The following is a 14,747-nucleotide window of genomic DNA, read 5'->3' as shown; positions in this document are numbered from 1 at the left end:
CTCATTATACATGGTACTTCATGAAAAGGATTGTCAACACTACGGAGGAGAACGCTGATGGGAATTCTGGAGGGATCGCACCATTGAAAATGCCATTGTTGTCGAAAAAGCCCCAAATGTCATCCAGCCTGAAACAATACATTCCGGCTGGAGAGAACTGTGACCAGATCTCATGCATGACTTCATAGGAGTTGCAACAGAGCCAGTCAAGGAAACCATGAAAGAGATCGAAAGAAAGCGGATATGGCCAAAAAGGGTAGGGGGTGTTGAAGAGTGATATAATCTTGGAAAATCTCAAGACCTAACATACGCCACAGCAGAGGAACGAGCAGAAGATGACTTGCGGGAGGTGAGTGTTTCCGAACTGGCACTGGATGATGAGGGAGAGGGACCTGGAAGAAGCAGGGCCAGGACCCAGGGGGCGTCTGATTAGTCAAGATTGCACTTGACGCCTTTTACGACACGGATCCTTCTGTGGTGCAGGCACTGAAACGAAGCCGACCGTGGAAGAGGGCTCACTACTGTAGAAGGACATTTGTAGAGAAACGAGAAAGCCAAAAAGTCAAACAAATTATGACATACTTCTGTGTGCCGTGTCCCCTGCCTCCCTTCCCACTTCTCCCGCCGCTACCACCCCTGCAGCAGCAAGCTGGCGCCTCGTCTGTCTCAGTCTGCTCACCGTGAGACACCGCAAGAACACGGACCCTTCCTGCAAGCCACTTCCCACTAGCAGATAGGGAAGATATAGTCATTGTGCTGTCCAGTTAACAAACTTCGCTACTGTGCGTTTGTGAGTCTCTGTGTGAAAATCTATTGACTGTACAGCAAGACTGTACAAGGTGTTTTTATGTCACTGTCGTTGCCTAAGACTCGATCATGTGGAACCTCGTGTGCAAAGCTCATGCAGAAATGGACAGCCTGTCCCTGTGTCGGCGTAAGGTGAGTGACGTTCACTGTACAGTGAAAGTTAGTAACGTGTTGGTTTTCTTACCGTTTTGTAACTTTGCTTTCAAAGAATTTCATGGCCATATAGTGTGCCTGTCTCATATCAGCCTGTCATCGCAGGTAAGTGGGTTTTTTTAAAAAAATGTATCAATCGGTGTTTCCATACTATATTATGAATATGACTATAGTACTATATACTATAAAAATTTAATAACAACTCATTCATTAGCGTATAGGCTAGGCTGCCATGAAGCAATCGTCTCAATGTCACTAAGCTGCCCTAAAACAGTCTTATCACTGCATCTTTGTTATCGGTGCCTGAATCGTTATAAATAAATACAAATTTCTTTTTCACTATCTTTTCATTTTTGCTGTGTGGTGTCAGTAATGCATATAACATCTGTATTGTTTTGCTCCAGATAAGACAGTATTCACGTAGGTACTAACAGACGATTCATCCTGTCAATAGATGACATACACTTTGGTTATCCATAAATATGGTATGGTATTGTGAATGCACTTTCTCTTCCTGATGATTCTCTTAATAACATTTCCTTTTTCCTAGTTTGTTTTCTTGTAAGAATACAGCATATAGTACACATACACAATGTGTGCTAATCACTTGTTTATTGTCGGTAAGACTTCTGGTCAACAGTAGGCTGTTAGTAGTTAAGTTTTAAGGAAGTCAGAAGTTACACATGGGGGTGCCTGGGTATCTCAGTCGGTTAAGCTGCGGCCTTCAGCTCAGGTCATGATCCCAGCATCCTGGCATTGAGCCCCACATTGGGCTCCCTGCTCAGCAGAGAGCCTGCTTCTCCCTCTCCCTCTGCCTCTGCCTGCTGCTCTGCCTACTTGTGCTCTCCTATCTCTCTGTCAAATAATTAAATACAATCTTTTTTTTTTAAGATTTTATTTATTTGACAGACAGAGATCACAAGTAGGCAGAAAGGCAGGCAGAAAGAGAGGAGGAAGCAGGCTTCCCGCTGAGCAGAGAGCCTGATGCGGGGCTCGATCCCAGGACCCTAGGGTCATGACCTGAGCCGAAGGCAGAGGCTTTAGCCCACTGAGCCACCCAGGCACCCCTAAATACAGTCTTTACAAAAGAAGAAGTAATGCATGGATTTTCTTTTATTTATTTATTTACTTAACTTACTTATTTTTACTTATTTTTCCTTTACTTTTTTTTTTTTAGATTTTATTTATTTATTTGACAGAGAGAAGGATCACAAGTAGACAGAGAGGCAGGCAGAGAGGGGGGAAGCAGGCTCCCTGCTAAGCAGAGAGCCGGACGTGGGACTCGATCCCAGGACCCTGAGATCATGACCTGAGCCGAAAGCAGCGGCTTAACCCACTGAGCCACCCAGGCGCCCCTCCTTTACTTATTTTTAAAGATTTTATTTATTTGAAAGAGAGCAAGCGAGCGTGAGTGGGCGGGAGGGGCAGAGAGGGAGAGAGAAGCAGACTCCCCTCTGACCAGGGAGCCTGAAAAATCCCCTACACGTGGATTTTCAACTGCGTGGGGTGTCTGTGCCCCTAACCTCCACCTTGTTCAAGGGTTGACTGTACGTGTAGCGCCTGGCAGGACGCCGGCTAGTGTGGGCCTTCTGTAAACGGTCACCCTCGGAGAATTCCCACCCAGGTATAACCTGGGCTTTCCACCGTAGCCTTCCCCACTGTGGGGTCTCTGTTTTCTCCCAGGAGAACAGAATGTCACCTAAATAGATTTAAATGAAATAGAACTTTGTAAATTTTGTCAGTTCCAAAGAACTATTCCAGATGTAAGGTTATAATTTTATAACTTGTTAATGCATTCAGCAGTCACTGAGCACCTGCCATGGGTCATCTGCACCAAGTCCTAAGAGCCGGAATAATGCAGCAGTGAATAAAACACTCTATTCTACCAGGAGGAGACAATACACAAATAAGTAAAAAGATACACAGCTGACCCTTGAACGATGCAGGGGTCCGGGCGTCAGTCCCCCCACGCAGTCAAAAATCCACACGTAACTTTGGATTCCCCCAAACGTAACTACTAATAGCCTCCTGTTGGCCAGAAACTTTATCGATAACATAAACAGTCAATTAACACACATCTCAATATGTTAGGTGTATAATATATTGTATTTTTGCAACAAAGTAAGCTAGAGAATATAAAATCTGGTAAAATCATAAGAAAGAAAGTACTGGGTTTATGGGGAAACATCCACAGTAAATGCACCGGTGCAGTTCACGCTCCTGCTGTTCAAGGCTCAACTGTAGGGTATCGTGTGATGTTGAATGTTCTGGAGAAAAGTAGGGCAGGCAAAGAGACCAGGAGGTGCTAGCATGGATCAAGGATTACATTTTAGAAAGTGGGTTAGGGCCTCTGCTTTCGGCTCAGGTCATGATCTCGGGATCTTGGAATTGAGCCCCGCATCGGGCTTTCTGCTCAGCGGGGAGCCTGCTTCCTCCTCTCTTTGTGCCTGCCTCTCTGCCTACTTGGGATCTCTGTCTGTCAAAAAAATAAATAAATAATCTTAAAAAAAAAAAAAAGAAGAAGAAGGTAACGTTTGGGCACAGTTGAGAAGGAGGTAAGAAAGACAGATACAAATAGATACCTGGGCAGAGCATTCCAGACAGCTGGTTCTGTAGGCACGAAAGCCTCGGGGCGGGAGTAGGCTGCCTTTGGAGGAGAACGAGATGGCCGTTGGGACTGAGCTGTGTGACAGGAGAGAGGAGGCGGGAGATGGGGTCAGAGAAACACTACTGTAAGGAAAGGGGTACATCGTGTGGGATCTTGGGAGCCGCCGAATGGACCGCGTGTGTGATGTGGGAAGCTGTTAGGGTGTTTGGGGCAGTGAAGTGACGTTAGACTCCTGTTTCCGAAGGATCGCTGTGGCCGCCGTATTGAGTGGATTATCATCAGGGCCCCGGGCTGATTGATGTCCGGAGTCCTGTTAGGACGGAACTGCAGCATCCTTAGCAGAGGCTTGAATCCTAGGGGGACCTGTGGAGGCACAAGGAGTAGCTAGATTCTGAATTTAGGACTTGGGGCTCAGTGGGAAGGAGAGCAGTCAAGGTTTTGGGCCTGAGTGACTGGGAGGGTAGGGTGGTATTTGCTGAGACAGGAGGACTGAGGTAGAAGGAGCAGGTTTGGGGTAGAAGGTCAGGAGTTTGCTTATGAGTATGTTAAGTTTGAGACACCCGTTGGGTATTGCACTGAGTCTTTCTTGGGGAGATCCGGGTGGAGACGTGGATTTGGGAGTCATCAGCACATAGCTGTGACGTCAAGTCCTGAGACCAGGTGACTAGATCCCCAGCAGAGCACTAGTGTTGTTGCAGAAGAGGTGGGGCCTGATACCCAAGGTCAGGAGATGAGCAACACAGGGGGGACCAAGGAGCAGCTGTGCGGGGAAGAGAGGAGATGCACGGGGCCAGGAAAGCTCCGGATCCAAGAAGGCAAGGAAGAAGGAGTTTTCAGAGGAGGAAATCTTAAGTTGGATCAAATGCTGCAGATAAGTCAGATAAGATGAAGACAAGATGAAGACTGAGAATTGACCATCCCATGTAGCAGCATCGGAGTCCTGGGTGAGCTTGATAAGAATAGTGCAGAGCGTGTCTGAAAAGTGAGAATGCCTGTGTCGGGAAGAGTATGGAAGTTGAGAAACGCATTGTTTTATGTCCTTCTCAGTTTGGACTGTCACTAAGCAGCCCTTGGACTAGGAGGACATAGATGTGAATTCTCAGTAAGTCAGGTTAGTCCCCACCTGCCACGGAATTCCTCGGCTCCTGAGAAAATTACTTGCCCAAGTTGTTTCTGCCTGGGTTTCTGATGAGGAGAGGCAACTGTCCTCTCTGCCAGGACCCGGGCGTGGGGTTGCCCGTCACCCTCGCCAGAGGCTTCTCAGCCACAGCCTTAGGTCTGGAGTCATGGCCATTTGCAGCTCAGCTTTCCCAAACCAAGGGAGGGGTCCTTGGCAGCCAGCCCCCTGCTGCTCCTTCATGGTTCAGTAGGTGGTGCCCTTCTGCCTAAATTAGGACAGAACCCCCTGCAAGGTTCTGGGCAAATCCAGAAAGATGAGAAGCGGGCACCCCCCACTTTGAAAATAGTTCCCCTTCAGGGTGGGGCAGACGAGTCACTCTGCAGAGCCCACAGCGGTAGGCAAATGGTACCTGTGAGTAAAGCGGACTCCTCCCCTACCACACAGCGCCTGAGAGAAGAAATGGAAGAAATCACACAGCAGCAGCTGGTGCATGACAAGTACTGCAAGGACCTCATGGGCTTCGGCACGAAACCGCGCCACATCACCCCCTTTACCAGTTTCCAGGCTGTCCAGCCCCCGCAGTCCAACGCCTTGGTGGGACTGCTGGGGTACAGCTCTCACCAAGGCCTCATGGGGTTCGGGGCTTCCCCCAGCCCAGCGAAATCTACCCTGGTGGAGAGTCGGTGTTGCAGAGACCTGATGGAGGAGAAATTTGACCAGGTAAGTGCTGAGAGGTCCGCCCCCCCCAACCCCCACCCAAGCTCCGTGCTCCTGCTCCCTCACCAACCCTCGCCCTCCTCCCTCAGGTGTGCCAGTGGGTGCTGAAATGCAGGAATAGCAAGAACTCGCTGATCCAGATGACAATCCTTAATTTGTTGCCCCGCCTGGCCGCGTTTCGACCTTCTGCCTTCACAGGTGAGGTTGTCCGCAGACATGTGTCATTCCCTCTTGGAGGGAAATCGAACAGAAGTCGTTCCCAAGAGTCAACGTCTGCCTCTCGTTTGAAGCCAGTTGCAGGGCTCGTGTCTGGTATCTTCGCCTCCCGTCTGATTTCAGGCGCGCCTCGTTCAGGCTGTCACAGGGAGAATCGGTGCAGGCAGGGAGGCCGTTCTGGAGCCAAGCAACTCTGCGGGTATGGAAGACAAGTTCATGACCGGCGTAGGAGAGACCAAAGGAAGGGCAGTTTGGGTCTTCGGTATTACGCAGTAGCTTCTCTGTGGGCAAGGGAGGATGCGGTGACCGGCCTGCTTCGGCCGCTGGGAACGGCTCCCAGGGAAGAGGGCCTGGAGGTTTCAGAGGCAGGTTTCAGAGACGACAGACTGTGGGCTCCCATCTTCCTGCCCGGCTTGCGCTGGCTCCTGCAGCTGTCCCAGCTCAGGTGCTGGCTTCTCCCCACGGCCTTCCTGGGTGACTCCAGCCGGGCGTACTCTCCTCCCCCTTCCTTTAGGGCCCCCCCCGGCATCTGACCTGGGAACGAATCCCAGTTCTGTCCCCAACTGGAGGTTTCAGCCAGGTCCTTTGACCCTCCTGGGCCTCCACTTCCTGACTTGTCAGTGGGGAAGGTCAGTCCTTGCCTTACAAGATGAGCTGCGCAAATGCCTGACCACCTCGTCCCAAGGGCCAGAGTAAGCCCCAGTAGATGGAAGCCATTATTCTGCTTTTACTGCACCCCACTTCAGATCCATTTTAGAAGGAAGGTCAAGGTTAAAAATGGTAGTAATACTCCAGTTGCCTGTTCGTACTTAATATCCTTCTCTTACCTCCCTCCTCGCTGAGTGGAGAGACCCCCATCTTGAACATCTCTTCCCACCTCCCTACGGTGCCCGTCGCCTTAATAAGCATTCAGGAGCACCTGAGAGCCAGGAGGGGAAGTGGAAGGTCAGCCCGACCCTCCTGCCTTTCCCTCCTAGCACACAGACTCATTTCTCAACCCCCCCCCCCAGTCTGGACAAAATGGGAAGAATACATGGTTGGCATTCAACGTGCTGTGTGTGAGATGAGAAGGTGTTTTGTAAGGGCGAGACCATTAGCCACATAACATCAATGAACAGAGAGAAAGGATAACCATGAAAATCATATCTTTTCAGTTTTCCATTCTTCCTACCTGGTACCCAGCAGCTGTTCTCCTTTTTAATGACCAGACGTGCCCCCGTGCAGTAGGGCTTTAAATAACCGTGGTTTGAAAGTCTGTGGTTCAAAAGAAAGTAATAACTAGGCCGAATTTGATCAAAGTCTGGCATGCTATAGAAGCAGTTACCCCAGTAAGTTCAAAGGACTGCCTAGGAGCAGGATACCAAGGCTCAGAGGGCCCCCAGGTGTATTCTTTTGATGTGGGTCTTTGTTGTTTTATTAAATATTATACTAAAATGTGTCATTGAAATGCAGCCTGGGCAGCCCCCGTATGTGTGGCCTCATGGGGAAGGTGATGCTTTTTTAAAGCTTGCAGCTTGGAAGTCATTGCTTGAACTTCCCGATGACGTAAGCTTTGGCCATATCAAAAACACGCTAAGATTGGGCTGGAACCTCGAACAATTCCTAGTCCCTTAGGGTGCTGAATTGGGCAAAGGACGTCACCCTCAGCTCCTTTCCTGCTGAAATGCTGTGTCCGTGCAGAAGTCCCACTTTCCTCGTGGATGTCTGAAATTGTGAGGTTACATAACCTCGCTCTTCTGTTTTCTTCTTCTTTTTTTCTTTTTTTTTTAAGATTTTATTTATTTATTTGACAGAGATCACAAGCAGGCAAAGAGGCAGGCAGAGAGAGAAGGGGAAACAGGCTCCCCACCGAGCAGAGAGCCCAATGTGGGGCTCAATCCTAGGACCCTGGGATCATGACCTGAGCTGATGGCCGAGGCTTTAACCCACTGAGCCACCCAGGCGCCCTGCTCTTCTGTTTTCAAGCCCCAGAATGCTTTGACCCCGAGAGCCATGAGAGAAGACCTTTCTCTTTAGAGTAAATGCAAGGGGGCATCTGTGTTGTTTGGACTCTGCTGGCTCCTAAATGAGCTTCTGGGGGCCCTCAGCTCCCCTCACTTGCTAGCAGATGTGTGGTCTTGCCTCCTTGCTCTGTATTTTCTGCTGGTGCATGGACTTGAGGCCAGCAGGATGGAAGGGAAGAAACAGAAGAGGCAAAAATCAGGAAATTCCAACCTTCAGAGGAGTAATAACACTTTCGCTTAAATTGCCCAAGAATCGCTTACCCGTGCACATTGGCTGATGGAAACTTAATGAAAATACACTTGTGGCTTCCCAAATTACAGACTAAGTCTTGTTCTATTAAATATAACTATAAAAAAATCTCTGGGTAATAGCAAAGTGATTTCCAGGCCTAAGCTGAATAGAGTGGCCTGTTTATTACAACAGTATTCAATATTACTTTAAATTTCAGTGTGATATTTTAATAGTTTAGATGATCATCTCTTTGTTTTTAAGCAAGATTTAACATATATTTCTTAAACAAGAGCATGTAGTCTTTCCCTCAAAATGTAGCACTAATGGGGATAATTATGCAATGTTACTGTTTTTGGAGACCCTTTAAGATTTTGGTTTTTTGTTTTTTTGTTTTTAATTAAAGTGGGAAAAAAATCTTACATTTCTAATATTTCTAAAAGATGTATCTGAGGAGTGATTATCAAGCTTAAGACTTTCGTTAGTACAGCCTCTAAAATTCTCTACCTTTTTTCAACAGGCTCTCTTAATTTATTCCTTTTTTTTTTTTCCCTAAAGATTTTATTTATTTATTTATTTGACAGAGAGGTAGAGGGTACAAGTAGGCAGAGAGGCAGGCAGAGGGAGAGGAGGAAGCAGGCTCCCCGCTGAGCTGGGAGCCCGATGTGGGGCTTGATCCCAGGACCCTGGGATGATGACCTGAGCAGAAGGCAGCTGCTTAACTGACTGAGCCACCCAGGCACCCCTCCTTTTTTTTTTTTTTTTAAGATTTTATTTATTTGAGAGAGAGCGAGCATAAGCAAGGGGAGAGACAGAGGGAGAGGGACAAGCAGACTCCCTGCTGAGCAAGTAGCCCAACGTGGGGCTCCATCCCAGGACCTTGAGATCATGACCTGAGCCAAAGGCAGATGTTTAACCCACGGAGCCTCCATGCGCCTCTCCATTGATTTATTCTTATATTTAAGTGTTTTATAGGAACTCTTACCTTTGATATCTACACCAACCCTGACCTTGAGCCATATGCTTTGTCTTTCTTATGATCAGATACCCAGTACCTCCAAGATACCATGAACCATGTCTTAAGCTGTGTCAAGAAGGAGAAGGAACGTACAGCAGCCTTCCAAGCCCTGGGGCTGCTCTCTGTGGCTGTGAGATCTGAGTTTAAGGTCTATTTACCTCGGGTGCTGGACATCATCCGTGCAGCCCTACCCCCTAAGGACTTTGCCCATAAGTAAGCATCTCTGTTATGATTCCACCTTCCGCCCCATCTGGATGGGGAGAAGGATGCTCCATCCCAGTTTCCATGGAGCTGAAGCCTGTTCTCCTCCTCATGAAGCCCCAGGGTGTAGCAAATCTCACAAAGCTCAACCCTTCCTCAGAGGAGTGGCAGCCTTTTTCAAATGAAGTTATATACATATATAAATATTTGGGGACGTTGAATACCTTGTGAACATGTTAGATGCCAGTGCTGCTTTTGGTATTATAGTTAACTGGGAATCTCCTAATTTTGCTCTTTTCTCTGGCTTTCAAAGGCCTTTTGATGTAAGACCTGAAGAGAGAGCTTCTGGACTAGAAGTGAAGGAACCTAATGCTCACTTTTTCCTTATCACTGAAGTGAGGTGCATTATTCTACCCCCTGTAGCCGTCCAGTGAAGAGAATACAAGAAAAACCTTCAGCACCCCACAACCTGGAGAGGCTGGGGTGTCTCCTCTAAGGCTGGAGGGTGGTCAGTGTTGGCTAAAGCTGTGTTTTGATCTTCCTCTGTGTTAGTAGCAAGGATTGGTCTAGTGAAGGGATAAGCCTCCCCATTCTAAAGCCCAGCCTTCTCATCGCGGGGGAGAAGAATTTTCCATACGATGGATGTGCCCTACCCTGGTCCCTGATAGATACACTGTTCAGTTTGCTTCCTAAATAGGTACCTTGGCCAGCCCCGTTAACCTGTATGATGCCTTGTGTGCAAATTCGAGAAAGGGGCCCCTTCCTCAAGATACATGACTGCCATCTGCTGGATTGTTGTAAATTCAAATCTACAGTGTCTCGGGTGTGGTCGGCCCCCTAGAATTGTGCAGTAGATAATCTGGGCACCAGCAAATTTTGGCCATGTCTGATCCCCTGCCCTCCTTGTCCCAAGGTGATCTGGAGGTGGGACATCCCACAATGTCATTGTGTATGAAGTAATCACTCTTTTGGTCCCCTGCAGGAGACAGAAGGCCATGCAGGTGGATGCCACAGTGTTCACCTGTATCAGCATGCTAGCCCGGGCGATGGGGCCAGGCATCCAACAGGATATCAAGGAGCTGCTGGAGCCCATGCTGGCAGTGGGACTGAGGTGGGTGTCAGCAACCTGAGCTTCTCCCATCTGGGGTAGTATGAGCCTTGACCTGTGGCATATGGGACAGCGTTGATAGAGCAGAGCGTGGGTGTTTGCTCATAAAATTGGACAGGCAGGAGAGCTCACACTAAACACAGGCTGGTTTCAAACCCTGGTTCTGCCTTTAGTTGATTCTCACCAGTTACTTAACTTCTCTGAGCCTCAGTTTTCTCACCTGAAGAGTGGGCATAATAGCAGCTCCTCTGTTCAAGGTTGTCACATGGGTTAAGTGAAAGAGTCATGTACCAGGCACTCTGGCCACTGGCCTTGTGCAGAAGACAGGCTCAGCTGATGTTTGCAGCTGTTCATGGCATCGTTGGGAAGCTGCCTGGTTTTTCTCGCTTTAGTTCTCTATCTATAAAATAAGGATGAGGCTCCTCGTTTGCTTCCCAGATTGTTTATTGAGACTTGGTCTTCAGCAGTAGCTAAATTACATTAAGCAAGTTCTGGCAAAGACCAGAAATTCGTAGATTGCTTTGAAATCTCTGACATGGCCGAGAGAGTTCAAGACATCTCTTCTATTTTATAGTATTCCTTCTACTTTAAAGACCAAGCAGTGGTGCCCCCGATCCCCTTGCTGGATAAGAGGGGTGTTTCTTCTCAAGAACAGACAGATGTCTTGCCCAGTGCCGTAAGTGCCTGGTTTCCTTCCCCTCAGCCCTGCCCTCACTGCTGTGCTGTACGACCTGAGCCGACAGATTCCACAGCTGAAGAAGGACATCCAGGATGGACTCCTGAAGATGCTGTCCCTGGTCCTGATGCACAAACCTCTCCGGCACCCGGGCATGCCCAAGGGCCTGGCCCATCAGCTGGCTTCCCCTGGCCTCACAGCCCTGCCTGAGGCCAGTGATGTGGGCAGCATTACTCTGGCTCTGCGTACTCTTGGCAGCTTCGAGTTTGAAGGTAAGAAATAGTAGCCACTTTGCCAAGACAGTGAGTGTTGCTGGGAACCCCAAGAAAAGAAGGAGGGCGCCTAGAAGTCCTGGATCTTCCTGGGATCCAGGAGACCCGCTAGCTGACCTTGTAGCAGCTCAGCCTTCTGGGCTCTTTGCATGTGCTGTCAATTCCTGCTATCTCTCTGTCCCATCCTGAGTTTAGGGGCAGATGGTGCTCAGGGAAATTATGCATTGATCCAAGGAATTAATGCTTCAGAGATGAGAAAGTCAGAGATGGAGCTCCCCATCCCCCACACATCCATGAAGCTGAGATGGTATTTAATGCTTTAAAATGTTTAAGCCAGGAGGCTTTTAAGAATTTCCATTCCTATGGCAGTATGATTTTCAAGAGTGCTGTACTGTGGAGTTCTAAGCTGCAGATAAACCCATATCAATGCCCTAGGGAGATCTATTTCAGGAGAGAAAAACGAATACTTTTGAAATTTAAAATCATGTAGGTAGCAATGATCAAGACTGCAGGGGAACAAGCAAGTACAAAAGCCTAAACGTGCCATCTGAATGCTTACAGCCGTCTGTGGTTTCCCTCTTGTAGCCCCTCCACTTACACTGATCAGCACCCAGGATAATGTATTTGTAATGAATAGAAAGTAGCTCTAGGGGGCGCCTGGGTGGCTCAGTGGGTTAAGCCACTGCCTTCGGCTCAGGTCATGATCTCAGGGTCCTGGGATCGAGTCCCGCATCGGGCTCTCTGCTCAGCAGGGAGCCTGCTTCCTCCTCTCTCTCTCTCTGCCTGCCTCTCTGCCTACTTGTGATCTCTCTGTCAAATAAATAAATAAAATCTTTAAAAAAAAAAAAAAAATAGAAAGTAGCTCTATTTAAACCCAGCCTACGCCAGACTGTCTTTTGGTATTCAGATCTGGGAACTAAAATCGACAAGGTAAATTTGATCAAGGATTGTTTTACTCTCTGGGAATATAAAGGTTTGGGTCAGAATAAAACAAAATAATTCATTCTTTGAAGGAAATAGAGGATTAGGAGGGGGGTGGCTGGAATGCCTTTTTTCCTGTCTCCCCACTCCTCTGCCTCCCTTCTGCCTCTCTGCCAATCAGAAACCCATTTGTAAACCCTTTTTAAAGAGAAGCGTTCTGGGTCAGTATCTTGTTGAAAGTTGAATTCATAGCCATGAAATGAAAAATGCAGCTAGCTAGTTGTACGCGTGCCGTCTCGAGCGGCAGTGTTTATTTTGTTTTCTCTCTGCCTTTGTATCCAGGCCACTCTCTGACCCAGTTCGTCCGCCACTGTGCGGATCATTTCCTGAACAGCGAGCACAAGGAGATCCGCATGGAAGCTGCCCGCACCTGCTCCCGCCTGCTCACGCCCTCCGTCCACCTCATCAGCGGCCACGCTCACGTGGTCAGCCAGACTGCGGTGCAAGTGGTGGCAGACGTGCTCAGCAAGCTGCTCGTGGTTGGGATAACAGATCCCGGTACGGCTGGTGAGACGGGAGCAGTCTAGGGGAGTTTACGCGCCCGGGGCAGTTGGGATTAGCCAGCTGCATTGCATGGCCTCTCTAGAGACTTTTGGCCTTAGCCCGCTGATGTCTCAGCCAAAGTGCTGGACTTGGCTACTCCAGCCTGCTGGTGTAAAAGCATCTGTCTTTAATTTCTGTTGCCGTTGCTTCTGTGAGTACAGGAAAGATTTGACGGGTGAGATAAGAGAAAGTTACGTGGTACCCTCTCCCTAAGCTGGAGGTGGTGGGTACAGAATCTGGGAAACGACCAGAGGGGTGATGGCTTTGAAGAGGCGTTCAAAGGCATCATTGCCCTTGCAGACCCTGACATCCGCTACTGTGTCTTGGCATCCCTGGATGAGCGCTTCGATGCCCACCTGGCCCAGGCAGAGAATTTGCAGGCCCTGTTTGTGGCCTTGAACGACCAGGTGTTCGAGATCCGGGAGCTGGCCATCTGCACCGTGGGGCGGCTCAGTAGCATGAACCCGGCCTTCGTCATGCCTTTCCTGCGCAAGATGCTCATCCAGGTAATGGTGTGACAGTTGGACCTAGAGGCAGTGGCAAAGGGACTGTCACTGTGAGAGTGGTTGGGGGAAAGAGAGACGAGGACCAGGAAGGGAGAGAAAGGTCGAGATACCCGGTAAAAGCCACCTTTGGCTCCAAGAGTGCTTGTTTTCCCAGCTTCACAGTTGCAGTTCCAGTGCTGATCACCTCGTCAGCCTCTCGGCAGTGTAACTCCAGGGGCCCTCCTATCCCAGCTAACCTCTTCTGCAGCTCTTCTCTTGTTGCTGGCAAGTCCCCAGAGATTGCACTCCTTGGCCCTCTCCGCTCAGCCCGCAGATGGCGTCTCGTTTTCACAGCTCCCAACCTTCCTTTCCACTCTCCTGCTCTTGCTGATGCCAGGTCTGGCACAGAGGCCAAGGATGAGAATGGTTCCAACATTGCTTCTCATGGTCATTGCCCTGGTCTGTGATCCCTGGCGTTCGTTCTTAAATAATATCAGATGCCAAGCTAAGCCAGCTAGAAGACTAGAACCAAAGGTAGCTTCAGATTGGCCTTGTGGCTTGATCTACTAGGACTTTTTTTTTTTAAGTAGGTTCCATGCCGAACGTGGGGCTCGAACTCACAACCCCAAGTCAAGAGTTGCATGCTTTACGGACTGAGCCAGCCCAGGCTCCCCAAGATTTTCCATTCCTGCTAAAACCTCTTTCCCCAGTTTTTGTCTCCACCTACACACATAAATGGCCTCCTTGCGAGTGGTGTGTGATCCAGTCCTTTCTACCTGACCTCTTCTGGGTCTCAGTGTGCCTCACCCAGTCCTTTCCTGTCCCCCGACTCCACCCTGTCCCTCCCTCTTGATCTGCCTCTTGACCCACCCACAGAAAGCGTAAATACAGATGAATCATTAACATACGTAACTTTCATCCTAGAGAAATGTGGTGTATTCACAATCATAACTAAAGTGACTGTAAGTTATGTCATCAGTCAACGAATTAGAGGATTGTATTATGTTGGCGCTCTTGTTTGTAGCCTGGTGGTTTATTTCTTCAACTGCTGGCCTGTGTTGGGAGCGCCTACCCTTTGAAGTCTTTTTTAAAATCCCTAAGGTTTTGGGAAGGAAAACAAATCATTGTTGAGCCTGCCAACCCAAATCCTGCTTTAAAAAGCCTGATAGAGAAATATTTCCTAATGAGAATATCAATGTGTTCATTCAGTCAATAGATGTTTTGGATATCTTCCAACTTCCAGGTCCTGCTGGGTGCTGGAAACATTAGTGAATAAGCCAGGCATGGCCTGTGTCCTCTAGAAGGTTACAATAAGCCGCCGGGCTATCAGGCCATCTCAGTTTTCCTGATACTGGAGAATGTGACGCACCGTTGAATGGACTTACCATGTACTGAGCTTACCCCTTGAAACCCCCAAATTTTTAATTTTTCTTTTTTTAAAATTTTTATTTATTTATTTTAAAATTTTTTAATTTTTTATAAACATATAATGTATTATTAGCCCCAGGGGTACAGGTCTGTGAATCACCATGTTTACACACTTCACAGCAGTTTCCATAGCACATACCCTCCCCAGTGTCCATAACCCCACCCCCCTCTCCCTATCCCCT

At 48.5% G+C, this 14,747-nt stretch overlaps 1 protein-coding gene across 2 annotated transcripts in view; it reads left to right on the top strand.

The window, feature by feature from the left end:
• MTOR (mechanistic target of rapamycin kinase) overlaps positions 1 to 14,747 on the top strand; it is a 126,310-nt gene that overhangs the window by 10,947 nt on the left and 100,616 nt on the right. For both annotated transcript variants that reach the window (XM_059375478.1, XM_059375479.1), the window contains exons 7-13: positions 5,133 to 5,408; positions 5,495 to 5,603; positions 8,898 to 9,084; positions 10,055 to 10,183; positions 10,884 to 11,128; positions 12,392 to 12,607; positions 12,953 to 13,158. In XM_059375478.1, the coding sequence (XP_059231461.1) occupies positions 5,133 to 5,408; positions 5,495 to 5,603; positions 8,898 to 9,084; positions 10,055 to 10,183; positions 10,884 to 11,128; positions 12,392 to 12,607; positions 12,953 to 13,158 (1,368 nt within the window). The remainder of the gene's footprint in view (positions 1 to 5,132; positions 5,409 to 5,494; positions 5,604 to 8,897; positions 9,085 to 10,054; positions 10,184 to 10,883; positions 11,129 to 12,391; positions 12,608 to 12,952; positions 13,159 to 14,747) is intronic.

The sequence above is a fragment of the Mustela nigripes genome, chromosome 14, assembly GCF_022355385.1.
Source record: "Mustela nigripes isolate SB6536 chromosome 14, MUSNIG.SB6536, whole genome shotgun sequence".
Classification (NCBI taxonomy): domain Eukaryota; kingdom Metazoa; phylum Chordata; class Mammalia; order Carnivora; family Mustelidae; genus Mustela; species Mustela nigripes.
Note: the sequence above shows the minus strand (reverse complement) of the source record. Positions and strands in the feature narration are given on the sequence as shown.